The 15,250-nt window shown below is 37.4% G+C and overlaps 1 protein-coding gene across 1 annotated transcript in view; it reads left to right on the top strand.

Moving 5' to 3' along the window:
• The first annotated feature begins 1,313 nt into the window (after positions 1-1,313).
• The window catches only part of GABRA2 (gamma-aminobutyric acid type A receptor subunit alpha2), a 134,013-nt gene continuing 120,076 nt past the window's right edge, over positions 1,314-15,250 (top strand). Inside the window, exons 1-3 of the mRNA XM_063457919.1 lie at positions 1,314-1,638; positions 2,292-2,399; positions 4,314-4,432. Coding sequence (XP_063313989.1) covers positions 2,326-2,399; positions 4,314-4,432 — 193 coding nt within the window. The 5' untranslated portion in view covers positions 1,314-1,638; positions 2,292-2,325. The remainder of the gene's footprint in view (positions 1,639-2,291; positions 2,400-4,313; positions 4,433-15,250) is intronic.

Here is a 15,250-nt window from a genome sequence, read left to right as displayed (position 1 = left end):
ATTTAGTTGGTCAAGAGGGTTTTTACCCTAGAGGAATAGTGCAACAACCCAATCTGGGAGAACGGCCATGCAGGCTACCAACCCCCCCTCCCGCCCTGCCCCCCACCTTCTCATTGGTAAGTTTCTGTACTGAATCTACCATTTTTCTAGAAACCTGGACTTTTTTTTTATGACAAACTACAGACACTTAAAGAGCTTAAGCAGCTTTAATGCCTAAACATAAACACAAACAAATATTACTAAACTGAAATTAACTGAATGGTCACATAAGGCCAAAACCAAAAGAATTGAATCCATACACTGCTATATCTTTGCATTAACATCTCATACTTCTGGGGCAGCAAGCAAGACCATAACGTCAGGGCACTGCATAAATTACATCACTATCACTGAGCTGATTCACAAGTAGATAATTGCAATCTCCATCACATTAAAATAAATTGAACCATCAGGGGTCGGCAATATTCATTCATTCCTGGCTGAAGAATGAATATCGTTATTTCTTTCTCCATCATTTTAGAATAATTATAGGTGTCATGATTATTCATCTTCACCAAAGTAAAAAAAAAAAAATCTATACAAATGTAATGTCTCCATAACTACGCATTAATCTATGCATTGCAGACTACGCAGAAAACGCAAAGAAATTGTAAAAGTTACATACATATATATTGTGCATTAAAACTTCTCCTTTCTCTAGGCTGCAGTTAGAAAGTTTAAAGGGGACACATGGATAAAACAGTAAATGCACAGCTATGTGGAAACGGAGGGATTCAAGCAATCATAGCCAGGCTGAACAAAAGGCGACTGTCTAGAGCCCATGGCGCTGCACAAAATCCTAAAGCCATAAAGGTACTTGGCCCCAGTGACAGTCTCTATACTGAGTCAAGGGGGAGGGGGTTATTGGTAAACAGTCTATGGCAGAGGTAGGCAACATTCTGCACTCCAGATGTTGTAAACTACATCTCCCCTGATGCTTTGCCAGCATTATCACTGTAACAGCATTATGGGAGATGTAGTCCACATCTGGAGTGCAGAAGGATGCCTGCTCCCTGCTATATGGACATTTAGGATGTATGCAGCTTATTAAGCATGCAGAAGAGCTGACAGGCTGCACCTAAGGTGCAGCATCCTGACTCTGTGTCTGGGAAGGCAGCTGCATGGCTCTATGACCGCGCAGGCGCCCCCTGCACCTTTCCCTCTGCAGCTATAGGCACTGGGGAGAGAGAGGCAGCAGAGCTCACACAGGGGGCAGCAGGATACATGCATGGGCATTCACACAATAGCTCAGCGCATCTCTCCATCCCCGGCCACCAGACCCAGCGCACCCAGCTGCGCCTCCTCCTCTGCACTCTCCACCCCTGATCTCGTCACTGTGGATTAGCTGGTGAGAGAGAGAGAGCGAGGGGCTCCCGGTACGGTGCGCGCTCCCGGCTCACTCCAAGCGCGCTCACATCCAGCCAGCAGCGGCCGCCGAGAGTGCGCCCCCGCCTCAGACCCTCCTCCATTCAAAGCAGCCAGGATCCTCTTGTCGGCTAGCTTGCTGCTGCAGCCTCTCCATACCTGAAAGAATCATCTGCAGCCATAGCGCTGGCACAGAGCTCTCAGAATACTCAGCCAGAGCTCCACTGACTGCAGGTAATATATATATGTATATAACCCACTATCCTGCATCACTGGTACCCAACTCCTTCCCTCACTCATCAGAGGACCGCCACACGAAGGCTAGTGCATCCCAAATAACTTGTCACCCAAAGACTGGACCACCCTAGGAGACCATTCTCCATCCACTGAACGATCCCTGTGCCTGGAGATAATACACTATAGATACTAAATATCTCTAGCATGCATTGTCCAAATATCTGGGTTTGATTGCTACACGTTGCTAAGTGGCATACCACACTCATCTGATGTCAGTCTCAGCCTCTGCCTGCTAGTCCTATTGGTCACTGCTCACTGGTGTTTTCTTTTCTTTATTCTTGTTTTTTTTTTGTTTTTTGTTTTTTTTGTTTTTTCCAATTTAATTTTATTTATATTTTAATGTCATCCACACGTGCAACATATCGCTTTTAAATGCTTTATTGAGATTCTGAGGGCCAGCTGGACACATGGCACATGGCTTTGTAAAGGCAATGCATTCTGTGTGTACATACAGTACATAAAGACTTCATTACTGTCCTCATGGAGCCTGATTGCAGGCAGACACACACAGTATTCGAATCCAGTGTTGGTTGCCTAGTGATTTCTCTTTGCAATTGCTGGTTGTGAATAATTATATTTCTCTATCTTAGGTGGAGGCTGTTTTAAGATCTTCTCACAGAAACTATGGAGAACAGTTTTCTCTTCTCCACAAAGAAAACTGTTTTGTTTCTCACACTGGTGTTGTGGGAGTTATCAAGGTAAGAATATATATATTTTTTTGCATATAAATGAATGGCAAAGGCATACTTTACTTCTTCGAAGTTCTGTATTTAAGCAGTTGGTAGTTTTATTGATTCTAGAATTAATAGCTAATAGTACCTTAATACCTCTGCTATTTTAGTTATAATAACCTTCATTACCGTTGATAGACTACTCAATCAGTCTATATGTTTTATTGTAGTAGTGCAAGTTGTAGATTATATGTGGATACTGTTATTCAAACTACATAAGTTAGAATAGGCAGTGTGATAGCAATAAGCATGGTGTGTTTATTACAGAAAATTAAGAAATCAAGCTGCAACTCAACTGTCTTATCAATTCTACACCATTTATATACTTTAATAGAATTAATGACAATAGTATCTTAGAATTGACTCCTGATATTTTAGTCTATATATTTCTGTGGTGTGAAAATTAGCACAGGGAATGTGTAAGCAACCTGCTCTTCTGACATATGTTCTGTGTAGGGAGTATTGACAAGAACAATGCAAAGTGATTGACTGTTTGTTGTAAATTGTCTTGTCTTAGTGCAACAGAATGTGCATCCCTTCAACCTCTAGGTGGTGGTAGTGGACAGTGCCAATATTTTACCATAGTGATAGTTGGCTTAGGCACATTTTGTTACTGCTGAGGTTTTTGTTGTTTGTTTTATGTTGTGTTTTTATGGAAATAAAAGCAAAGTTCTAATTTCTATAAATACACTATAATATCAAAGCTATGTATAATGTAAATGAATAGTTATTAGAATTGGTTACCATGTCATCCATAAAATGATGTATTATTATTGTCTAAAAAATGGTGGGTATTCTGTAGTAGGTTTCGGTATACCACATAAGCAATGTCAGTATAAATAAAGTAAAGCATCCATTGTCAATGTGTATATAAGTTATAGAAAGTATAAATCATTTTAAGCAAATATAGATCTGTTGCTTAAAGTCCCTGTGTGTTTTGTGTGCGCCTATAAGAAAGAAAAACAGGCATTGATGCCAAAAATATTAAATTCTAGAATTGAATACAAAATACTATTTTCAAAAACAGTAGATTGATCAATGTGATATTGTGCAATATATGTTTTTAAGATATATAGTAAAAGTGACTATGAGACAACTGTCCCTGTCTGCTTGGAAAGTTTGTGTATGTTTCAAAATTATATTTTATCACTGAGCATGATATAGTTTTTATGCTGCTTTTTAAGCTACACATGCTGTGTTACTTTATAACATTTATGCCTTTTCTCATTTGATTATGATTCCTACAGTATACATGCATCTCATGAAGTTGACATACTTTACTATGCAGCACTGGTTAATGCTATTGCTGACACATGATGAGGAAGACTATTTGAATTTTATATATGCCGCTTATATTTTATGGATAATGCAAGTTCAAAAGCACACTTTCGTTATAATGTGTGTGATAATGTATATTGATGTATACAGAATCGTTATTTTTACATTATTGTTTTGTTTTACTATCTAGCAAATAGCAAATTATATTCTTGTATATTATTTCAACGACCCTTTAGGAGAACTGTTAAGGCTTAATTTCTATGTTTACATATATTTTTTTGTCTGCACTATATACATTCATTGCATTTTTCTTGAAATCAATAGAATATGTATTAAATTTAAAAATCTGACCACAGGTATTGTAAGAGGAACATCGTTGCCAATGTCAAAATGTGTCTCCAAAATTGTGTATCACGTAAAAAAGAATGATTACAGCTAAGACATTTCCATTATAAGTATGTTGTTAAAGTTAATTAACTCATTAAGCATTTGCTTCAACTTTAAATATAACACGCAGTTCCAAGTAAATGAGATTTGACTGCTGATAAATAAAGTATATTTATAAAATTATGCAAAATAACATTTTTTTTGTTTCCTCTGTAGGCAAGGACATGCAGTTGATACACTGGATGATGATGCAAAAAATAACATTACTATATTTACGAGGATTCTAGATAGACTTTTGGATGGATATGATAACCGTCTAAGGCCTGGATTAGGAGGTAAAGTAAATTGCATTTATTTGTGCATGTTTATTAACTATTGGGATAGCTGTGTTATCCTAAATATTAAAGTGCTTGATCAGGTGTGTTGTGTTGACTGCACTTTAATGTAATACAGAGGACCGTATCATCAATGAAAATATCCTGCTTTGGGTTTTGGAATTATATTTGTCATGCATTTTTTTTTCCACAAAAATAAGTTTAAAATATTTTTAAATTCAGATATATTTTTAAATTCAAGACTATGGATGTTTATCATAACAAATAGCCTTCAGTTTCTAAACTGCACGTGTTCTAGATAAATATCTTTAAATAACGTGATGACTACCCCATGGTCTGGGATTAAGTCCAGCAGTATAAAAAACAGAACTCTTTGTATGTCATATTGCTCTAATCTTTCCCATAATGCTGACAGGTTTGGTCTCTGCAATCTAGAGTATTGCGGCATTTTCACAGATTGTTCTGATTCATTAAAATCCTGGTTACAACTATTTTATTTTATAATTTACAAACTTATTTGTTTACCTTTCTAAGATTCATTATCTGCACATCTACCCATCCGTCCATCCATCCACACAACCATCCATCCTTCATTTGTCTATCTTTCCGTCCATCCTCTATCTTTCCAACCTTTTCATATATTGTCTGTCAATCCTGCCTGTCTTTCCTACCTGTCTGTCTCTCTATCTATATAATCTATCCATCAGAATAGTATTCTCAAAATGTTTTATTTGCTCGAATGAATCATTCCTTTAATAAAGGCTTGAACACACTGCTGTAATATTCATTACTTTATATTTGCTTCATTGCACATTTGTTATTATAAGGGGAAATAAGACACATGGGATCATTAAGTAGCCTATACACTGAGGACATCATTATTTCGGATGTACTAAGCCTGTGGCAAATGTCTTGTTTTTCTTATCCATCCCCCCTAAAAGGTTTCTTGTCATTATGGCTTTCTTTCTTCCTAAGTAAAAGTACTCTAAGCACTTGTAAATGTGATATTTCCCATTCTCCCTATGTCAGTGTTATCTCAGGGTTATCTTAGCTGTAAGTAGGTGTTTTTCATCTATTGAAACATCTTCCCTTGGGTTTTAATCACAACACAAAAACATCTACTAAAATGCATTCCAGTACATGAAACTTGCAGTTCTAACATAAACAACATAGTAGATAACATGACAAAAGAGGTAAATTGTTTTGTCATTGTTACATATCTGCTAGGCATATGTGTTTTTTTTTTTACTAGGGTTAATAAAAAACAAATCTTGTAAAATAGCTCCCACGTTTCTGTTAATTGTTAAACATAATGTATTCTATTGTTTGCGACAAAATTATCAACGTATTGGTGTTCAAAGACATTTGTATGTGACTGTCACTTTGTCACACAATGAAGCGATTACAATAGCTTATGCATGGCAAAAATCTATTTTTGTATTACATTAAGATTTTTACATTACTCTGTACACAAACATCACTTTCATGAAGATTTTTACAAACGGTATGCAAATTTACCCACTCATTTCACTCATTTCAGCACTTCATGTGTAGCATAACCAAATCCAAATCCATTATTAGCATTTTTGTTGATATACATGCAGTGGACTTTGGGTTATGTCTTACAAAGGCAAATATGTCCTCCTGATATCATTGTCTAGCTAGCATCTGAATCTATGCATTGTTATTTTATGAGAGAATATGAATATTGATACAAATCAGATTTAGCATTTGAAATCTGTTTGTCGAGGCAAAGGATACAAGAGACAAACCTCTAACAATAACTTTATTGTTTGATAGAAATTAGGAAACAATAAATCATCAAAGCATACACTCAATGGGTGATTTTACAAATGAATTTCAAACTTAATACATAACAAGTGAGGTTCAGTTATAAAACAGATATTTTTTATGTAACATTTCTGTAAAAACTCGAATTGGAATTATAGCAGTAGAATATTTTTCCATCTTTGCCTTTTTCAGCCTGGATAATTTGATTCTTTATCATGTGGGTCACTATAAGTACCATAGCAAGGTATACTCATTGCATCTGTTACATAGAATACTCTTCATGCTTATTGTCAATTATAGCAAAATATATATGTAAAAAAAGCTGCAGTTATAAGTCAGTTAACTGGGCTGTGAATAAAATGATAGCAGTGATGGTATCGCTGTTATCAGCTTATTTATTGGTTTCACCCGTGTGATAAGCTGAATGGCAACTGGGCAATAAATGCATATCATATAAAATCCCGATGACTAGGGATTTATAGAATACGAATATAAAACATAGCCCCCAAATGAAAGGCACCTAATTGGTTGAGTCGCTTCCTTGAGGGGTCTGTCTGCTGCAGGAATGTACATCGGCAAATGCTGCAGCTTTAGGAACTTTAAAGGAACACTATAGTGTCAGGAATACAAATGTGTATTCCAGACACTATAGGTCTATATAGCTGTTTAGCCCCGTGTCCTCCCCTTACCTCTGGTAAAAAAAGGTGATTTACTTACCATTTTCTAGCTCTGCGTGGGTCCAGTCATGGCTGGCCCCGCCCATACCTCACCTCCCTAGCTGAGATCATCAAACTTTAATAACTCAGCCAATCCAATGCTTTCCCATTGGGAGGCTCTGCACCAATCAGCATCTCTTCATAGAAATGCATTGACTCAATGCATCTCTACGTGGAAAGTTCATCGGCTCCATCATCGGAAAGTTCATTGGCTCCATCCAGAGCATATAGACGTTGAATGTGCAGCAATGGCCCAGGAAGCACATCTAGTGGCCATCTGAGTGACAGCTACTTGGGTGTCCCAAAGCAGTAATGTAAAAACTGCCTTTTCTCTGAAAAAAGCATGCAGGGACATGCTATACTCACCAAAACAACTACTTTAAGCTGTAGTTGTTCTGGTGACAATAGTGTCTCTGTAAAGCTGAGTTTTATAATTTTAGTTTATTTTTTGGTATATTATTTCATGTGTATATATAACGCATTAAAAATCATGTATCAATGGCATATTTGGTTCCTTTCTTTATTCTCACTGGTTTATAGTAAGCAAGTGTAACTGTAAATAAGTATTTAAAGTTTTGCAGTTCTCCTTTATTGAAGACTAAATTCATGCAGCTAATGCACTAAACTCAGAATTTTTGCAAATTAAATTCAAACTGCAATATTGAGACTAAAATGCCTAAGTTTTAATTTTTTTTTTGCAGTTGCAGCATTCATTATAAGAAACTGCAGGTTTTTCATTCAACTATTTGCAGTTCAGAAATTACACTTATTTTACTTAATTCCTTCACAATCAAGCACATTTTGATTGAAAAAAATATTAGCATAACATTTCTTCAAATCAATGGATGCATAGCAAGCATATAGACATATCATGACACATACATTTTGTGTATATATTGCTTTGTAGACATATATTAAACGTATGTAAAATTGCAAAATTTTTATTTCTCAATTATTTATCCTTTATATAATATTTAGACATATATTATATATTATATATATAATAACTTTAGACAATAAACATCGTCTGTTCCTTACAATGTTTCAAACAGTGTCTGAAATGTTAGTATAAAAGCGAAAATTATATTTTTTCTCACATACACTAGGTTAGACAAACATAGCTGAATACAAATGGTCAAATATCTTGCTTTAGGTATTTGTAAGGACCCAGAAGGCATTAGTATCAGTACACCTTACTGAAAATAGCAACATAATGTAAAATGAATGTCTGCATTTGTGCAAAATGCCCACATAGAGTACATACAGTTAAATCATATAATTCTAAAATAAAAGTATTGAAAACTGCTACAGCAATCTTTACCAATCTCATGAATGATAATAAATGCTAACAGTGAAATCATTCTATACATTGCTCCACCTTCCCATACTGTAGGAGTAATATGACCAATTGAAACTTACTATACTGTTTGAAAGCAGGAGTGAGCTTAAATTATCAGCAAACCTACAGGCATTATATTAGTAACCAGTAACTAAGCATTCCAAGAGCATAAATGAGATTGAGTGAGGGATTATGGACTAAACGTTATTGTGCAAAGGACATGAAAATGACAATGTTTATACTCGATTTTGGTAGTGAAGGATTCAACTGCACTCTTACATAGTTTTAACTCAATATGTTCTGCTTCAGAATATAGATTGAGATTAATGGTCTCCTGCCTACATTTAAAGGAACGCTATAGTGTTAGGAATACAAATGTCTATGTCTCTATGAGACCATCTGATTTAAATAGCAAAGTTTTAATCTGCTATTTTGTTGGAAGTGCCTCTAGTGGTTGTCTGAAGGACTGCCACTACTGGCATTTAAACATTCTGCAGAATGGTATTGTTTTCACTTGTAGGGTTAAAATTGGGCACCCAGACCACTTAATTGAAATTATGTGGTCTAGGTACCTATAGTGTCTTTGTCCCGTTTTGAAGAGTGATATCGTGCATTGAACGTTTCCACTCTGATGCTATGTGTGCTAACGGACCAGCATTCTCAACAGAACAATATAAGTAATATGCCAATAGTTCCCAATCTGTGAAAATAACATTACATACCACAATCAGAATTAAATGGAAGTGATTGATTTCTCTTCTGTGAATTTTAAACAGGAACTGGAATGTTGCATTTATACAAATAAAATTGATGTTTGTGGTTTGATTAACAAAAAGGCAAAACAAAGTAAGACAATGTGCACTGCATTTTCAATAATTAATGTTAAATGTGTCCTTCTCTTCATGCATATCTTCTTCATAATTGATTTCCAATTCCTGGACGTCTTGCCAATGTGAGGAGATTGAAATACCTTGATTTTAATGGAAATTATTTCTAACGTTTGTTAGAAAAACTTGCTTTAGACGCAAGATTTGATTTGTGGGGAATCTAAAATATTTTGTGTTACATTTTTTGTTTGTGCTTGTACAAAAATACAGTTGTGTCAGTATATTGAAAGTTACTATGTAATATAAATAAAAGATAAAGTAAAACAAAATAATGGATTTTATTTGTATGACTCAAAATACTCATTACATAATATTTTAATTATGAAACAATAATAAGCAGATTATAATATATTAAATAATTTATGTGGGCCTCTCTACTACTGTGTATCAAAAGGAACTGTGCACATCAAAAACGCAACATTTTAATCTAATGATTTTGGTGTTTCTGAAAAAATGTCAAGGTTTACATTTGCCAGAATAAATTAATGCCATCACAGAGTTACTCCAAACACAATGACAATTACAGTGGGTTGAAATGATCATGGTGCATGAGGCCTGTATGTACACCATTTCAGTATAAAATGCTGCACATACAGAGGTATTTAATGTTGGTGCAGGAAGTGTTACTCCATCGCTGGCAGCCTTCATTAGTTTGCCTGGAACTAGAGTTTGTGGCTGGCTAGTGATAAATCTGTGCATCATCCATTGTCAGCATTCATAACTTGTTGGCTATGAATGTCAAGTAGTGGGCCCCCTACTCCATGCTAACTAAGCCTTCCCTCAGCCTTTCTTCAATGACATCTCACCCCTCCATCCCAGAATCTTAGCCCTGTCATTCTCAACTGCCCTTTGTGGTATCTCCCATATGCTGCCCATATGCTGTGGAGATATTGTGGTACACAATCCCATCAACTTTGTTGTGCTTCTCTGTGTTTGCTGCCACTGCTAAAATCTTGCACTTAGCCACTGTGTGCTGAATTTTCTCAGAGACCTCATTGCACCGTCTACATCTTGTATGGTGTGGTAGACCCTTGCTTCTATTGATCTGGTTCTGAGTGTCTGTTCTTGTGCTTCTAGGATTGGTGCCTCAATGTAGTCTTTCAGTCCTGCCTTTTCCTACTACTGGTAAGATTTTGTAATGTGATCCACATCCACTATCTGCCATAGGTACACCCCATGGAGAGGTTTGTCTTGCCAGGGAACCTCCTCCTTCTCTGCATCCTCTATCTATTGTTGTCTCAGGCATTCTCTTAGCAGGTCACCTCTGGTAGCCATATTCATGATGTATATAAGGGCAAAGAGTATTATTGTGTACTCAGGCGCTTAAAATGATTTGTGGTAGAAAAAAATATATATAGTGCTGCTACCACCAATGTGCAATCCTCTCACAACTCAGCACAAATATAGTATATACAGAAATAGACTAAGTGGTGGATAAACCAACACCAGTCAGTAGGTGGAGCGCTCAAAGTGAGGTAACTCTTGGGCTGTATAGATAACCTGGAGGTGGGGATAAAGAAAAAAAGGCAATATCGTGTAATAAGTTTAGATTGATAGTGAAGTGGTATTCAGAGAAAAATGGATCCACTCACATGGTTCTGAGCCTTAACAGGACAGGCTCAGATCGCTTTAGCAGGCGTGTTTAGGATAACACGAAACCTTGCACAAGAAGGAGGTCACGCTGTTCCTTTAAAAGATAAATTGGCAAAATTTGGTGCAGTATGTAGGGGTAACACAATTTAGGTGACATGATACAGAGAACTGCTCACCTGATTCAGAGCCTAGACCCTGGATCTGAGGATATTGGCATATGTGTCAGTAAGGGGACACAAAACCCTATATGTGGATAGCAGGAACACAGGATATATCATCAGCAGGAGAAGGTTAGGTAAAAAAAGAATTTATTAGAAATAAAAAAACTTTTGTAAATAAAATCAATATAAAAATCAATAATTTGAATAAGTCCTCAGTCCTGCAGGATGTCCGAGACGCATTTCGCCGGTCGGCTTCATCAATCGGTATCCAGGTGAGCAGTTCTCTGTATCCTGTCACCTAAATTGTGTTACCCCTACATACTGCACCAAATTTTGCCAATTTATCTTTTAAAGGAACAGCGTGACCTCCTTCTTGTGCAAGGTTTCGTGTTATCCTAAACACGCCTGCTAAAGCGATCTGAGCCTGTCCTGTTAAGGCTCAGAACCATGTGAGTGGATCCATTTTTCTCTGAATACCACTTCACTATCAATCTAAACTTATTACATGATATTGCCTTTTTTTCTTTATCCCCACCTCCAGGTTATCTATACAGCCCAAGAGGGGGGTGAGTTACCTCACTTTGAGCGCTCTACCTACTGACTGGTGTTGGTTTATCCACCACTTAGTCTATTTCTGTATATATTCATGATGTACTTGTGGATCCTCTGTGTTTCATCTAGGACTGTAACATTGACACTCATCAGGTCCTGACTTCCTTCATTCTAGCTGGTGTATAGTCTCTGGGTCTTGGATTTCAGGTGGAATCTTGTATTCGTAGTGAGTAGTTTCTGGGTCTTGACATCCAGGGTTACCAGCTCTCCACTTGGCCAGGATATTATTGGTCATTCTCCCAAATGTTCTCACAGTATTATTCAGTCTCTGCTCAGTGTGGGTCTTAGGTGAATATGTTGTGGTTACCATGCAGCTGTGTATGCACCTTGGATGGTTCTTTAGTAAACAGGGCATTTATTCGCGTTGCCTCTGCTCAGTCTGATTGCCAACCTTTGTTTAGATGTTTCCAGTGCCTCTGGTATGGGCATACCCTTGAATTTTCTCAGTAGCCTGAATCTATCCTTGATCTTTCCACCCCTGTGAAGTTGAGCCTATTAACTTCCTTATGTGTTGTCATTGGCTCACAGTCTTAATCTCCATGGTGGGCAGTGTTTCTTCTTTAGTCTGATCTTGTTGCCAAGAGAGTGTCTAGTTAAAGGACCACTATAGGTACCCAGACCACTTCAGCTCAATGAAGTGGTCTGGGTGCCAGGTCCATCTAGGATTAACCCTTTCTGCAGTAAACATACCAGTTTCAGAGAAACTGCTATTTTTACCAATGGGTTATTCCAGCCTCTAGTGGCTTTCTCATTGACAGCCGCTAGAGGCGCTTCCGTACTTCTCACTGTGATTTTCACAGTGAGAAGACGCCAGCGTCCATAGGAAAGCATTGAGAATGCTTTCCTATGGACTGGCTGAATGCGCGCGTGGCTCATGCCACGCATGCGCATTCAGCCGATGACAGGGAAAGAAGGCGGAGAGTCCCCACCGCCGAGGGGAATTCTGGGAATTGCCCAAGAAATGCCATTCCTTCCTCATGAGACTGTTGGCACAATATGACTTTTCAACCTAATTTGTCTGGCATTGCAAACAGCTAAACAATGCACATTGCCATTATACCATCAAAGAGAAAAGGCATATTTACACTAGTCAGTGATATAAAGTATGGATATGCTTCTCTAACACAGGATATGCAAATTGGGTTTTAGTGACTGGCACAGTTGAACTTCTCTAGAGGTTTATTTGAGGCATCCTATATACTATTATGTTAGAACTCTCAATAAGAGAGTTAGATCTGACCGAGTAACTAATAGTTAGTAGTACATATAGCTGAAATAACATAAATCACATTTATTTGCACCAGTCAGTAATATAAAGTACTGATATACTTCTCTAACATAGGATATGCAAATTAGGTTTCAATGACTGACACAGTTGAACTTCTCTAGAGGTTTCGTTGAGGCATCCTATATACCATTATGTTAGAACTCCCAATAAGAGAGAGATAGATCTAACCCGAGTCACTAATAGGTAGATATAGTAGTAGATATAGATGAAGTAACAGAAATCACACACACATAAACACACATATATTTTATATATAGGCATCCTATACACCATTATGTTAGATCTCTACTGTAACGGCACCCCCAGGCATAAAAGGGTTAAACCGCCGTTTAGTAGATCTTCCAGAGATACAGGTAGATCTTCCAGAGATACATATCACTAGTCAGTGATATAAAGTATGGATATGCTTCTCTAACACATGATATGCAAATTGGGTTTTAGTGACTGACACAGTTGAACTTCTCTAGAGGTTTATTTGAGGTATCCTATATACTATTATGTTAGAACTCTCAATAAGAGAGTTAGATCTGACCGAGTAACTAATAGTTAGTAGTACATATAGCTGAAATAACAGAAATCACATTTATTTGCACCAGTCAGTAATATAAAGTACTGATATACTTCTCTAACACAGGATATGCAAATTAGGTTTCAATGACTGACACAGTTGAACTTCTCTAGAGGTTTCGTTGAGGCATCCTATATACCATTATGTTAGAACTCCCAATAAGTGAGTGATAGATCTAACCCGAGTCACTAAAAGGTAGATATAGTAGTAGATATAGATGTAACAGAAATCACACACACATAAACACACATATATTTTATATATAGGCATCCTATACACCATTATGTTAGATCTCTACTGTAACGGCACCCCCAGGCATAAAAGGGTTAAACCGCCGTTTAGTAGATCTTCCAGAGATACAGGCACAGCTACTGCAGAACACCAAACTCCCGAACAGGATACCAAGTAGCACTCCAAACTCCCGAACTGGAACCTCACGAATAGCTGCTAGCAGACGAACAAGAAAAGTTTCCAAGCGGCTTACACTCCTGGCAATCAGTCTCTAACAGCATACAGTGAATCCCCCCAAGAATGAGACAAGGCTCCGTGTTGAGGGTCAAGCAGTGGTCTGTTTTAATTAACACTCACAGACTTTTATGCAAGTCCCCATGCAAGAGGACATCCCACAGGAAGGGACAACATGTAACCAATCCCGTACAGTAAAACATAAAACACACCCAGCACAAACACATAAAATCCTCCACTCTGCCTGTGATATAATTACTGAACACAATGGGTTAATGTAATTTATCACAGGCAGGAAAAATGCAGTTTTTACAGCATATTCATAACTTCTAAAATATACATCACATTCACATAAACAGTATATATTCACAATCAATCCATTCAGGGGAACAACATATCAAAAAATGGCATGAATCAGACCAGGGGTTCAGAAGTTAGTAAAGTATATTTTTGGGCCTTGCTGGCAGCATGGCTATCTGGCCCAAACCGGTTTTACAGAGCCCTCTATCCTGGAGACAATGGGGAAAATAATCCAATTATATCCAGGGATAGAGGCAGACTCTATTGAGAACATGTTACCAGTAAAGCACAAAAGGATACAAAAATACATAACTCCTATCATACTGAATTGAAGGGGCCAAATCTCCCAGGGTCCAAAGTCACAGGGCAAGAGGCGGGCAACCAGGCTCCTCCAATGCAATATGGCGAGATTGGTCTTGTCACATCTACCTTCAAAACAAGCTGCATGTAATGGATCTTCAGGCAAAAATAGACTGAACTCTGATGGCCCCTAAATGTTCATTGAAGACAAGGTGAAAATATATTTTTTGTTTATTAATATGTATTATATATGTTTTATCTCCAGCAGAAACTGAGTAAGACAGATTTGAACAATGTTGCAGTATTTTGAATTCCTAAATATAATTAAACCAATGTCTTTCAGTTGCACAGAAAAAAATTAAATGCAGGAATTCTTGGAGTGGATCACAAGAATGTTTCAGGGCTTGGGATGCCAGTTGTTGTTCCCCTTTAGCAGCTTCTGCCAATTTAAAGATGGGATCTTGCAGCCACTGTATTGTAGATGCATGCCAGTGTGACTGGATACCAAGCAGACAATCTATTGGTCAGCATTAAACAGGAGTCAGTACACAAGCAGACTGGAGTAGGTGGATCAGTGATCAAAATTAGCACAGTTAGTTACACAGGGAGGCCAGAAATACATTTGGCGAAACGTGCCTAAGTAATCTAGGCAATCTAGGTTTGATTCATAATTAGACCGAACATGAAAATAAGTGATGGTCAGGTCTCAGAAACATTACCTAGCAGCAATGAAGAAGCCTAATCAGGCTGGACAAAAGTGGTAAGTGGTGTCCCTTAGGGTTCTGTTTTGGGACAGCT

Source organism: Pelobates fuscus, chromosome 6, assembly GCF_036172605.1.
Source record: "Pelobates fuscus isolate aPelFus1 chromosome 6, aPelFus1.pri, whole genome shotgun sequence".
Classification (NCBI taxonomy): domain Eukaryota; kingdom Metazoa; phylum Chordata; class Amphibia; order Anura; family Pelobatidae; genus Pelobates; species Pelobates fuscus.
Note: the sequence above shows the minus strand (reverse complement) of the source record. Positions and strands in the feature narration are given on the sequence as shown.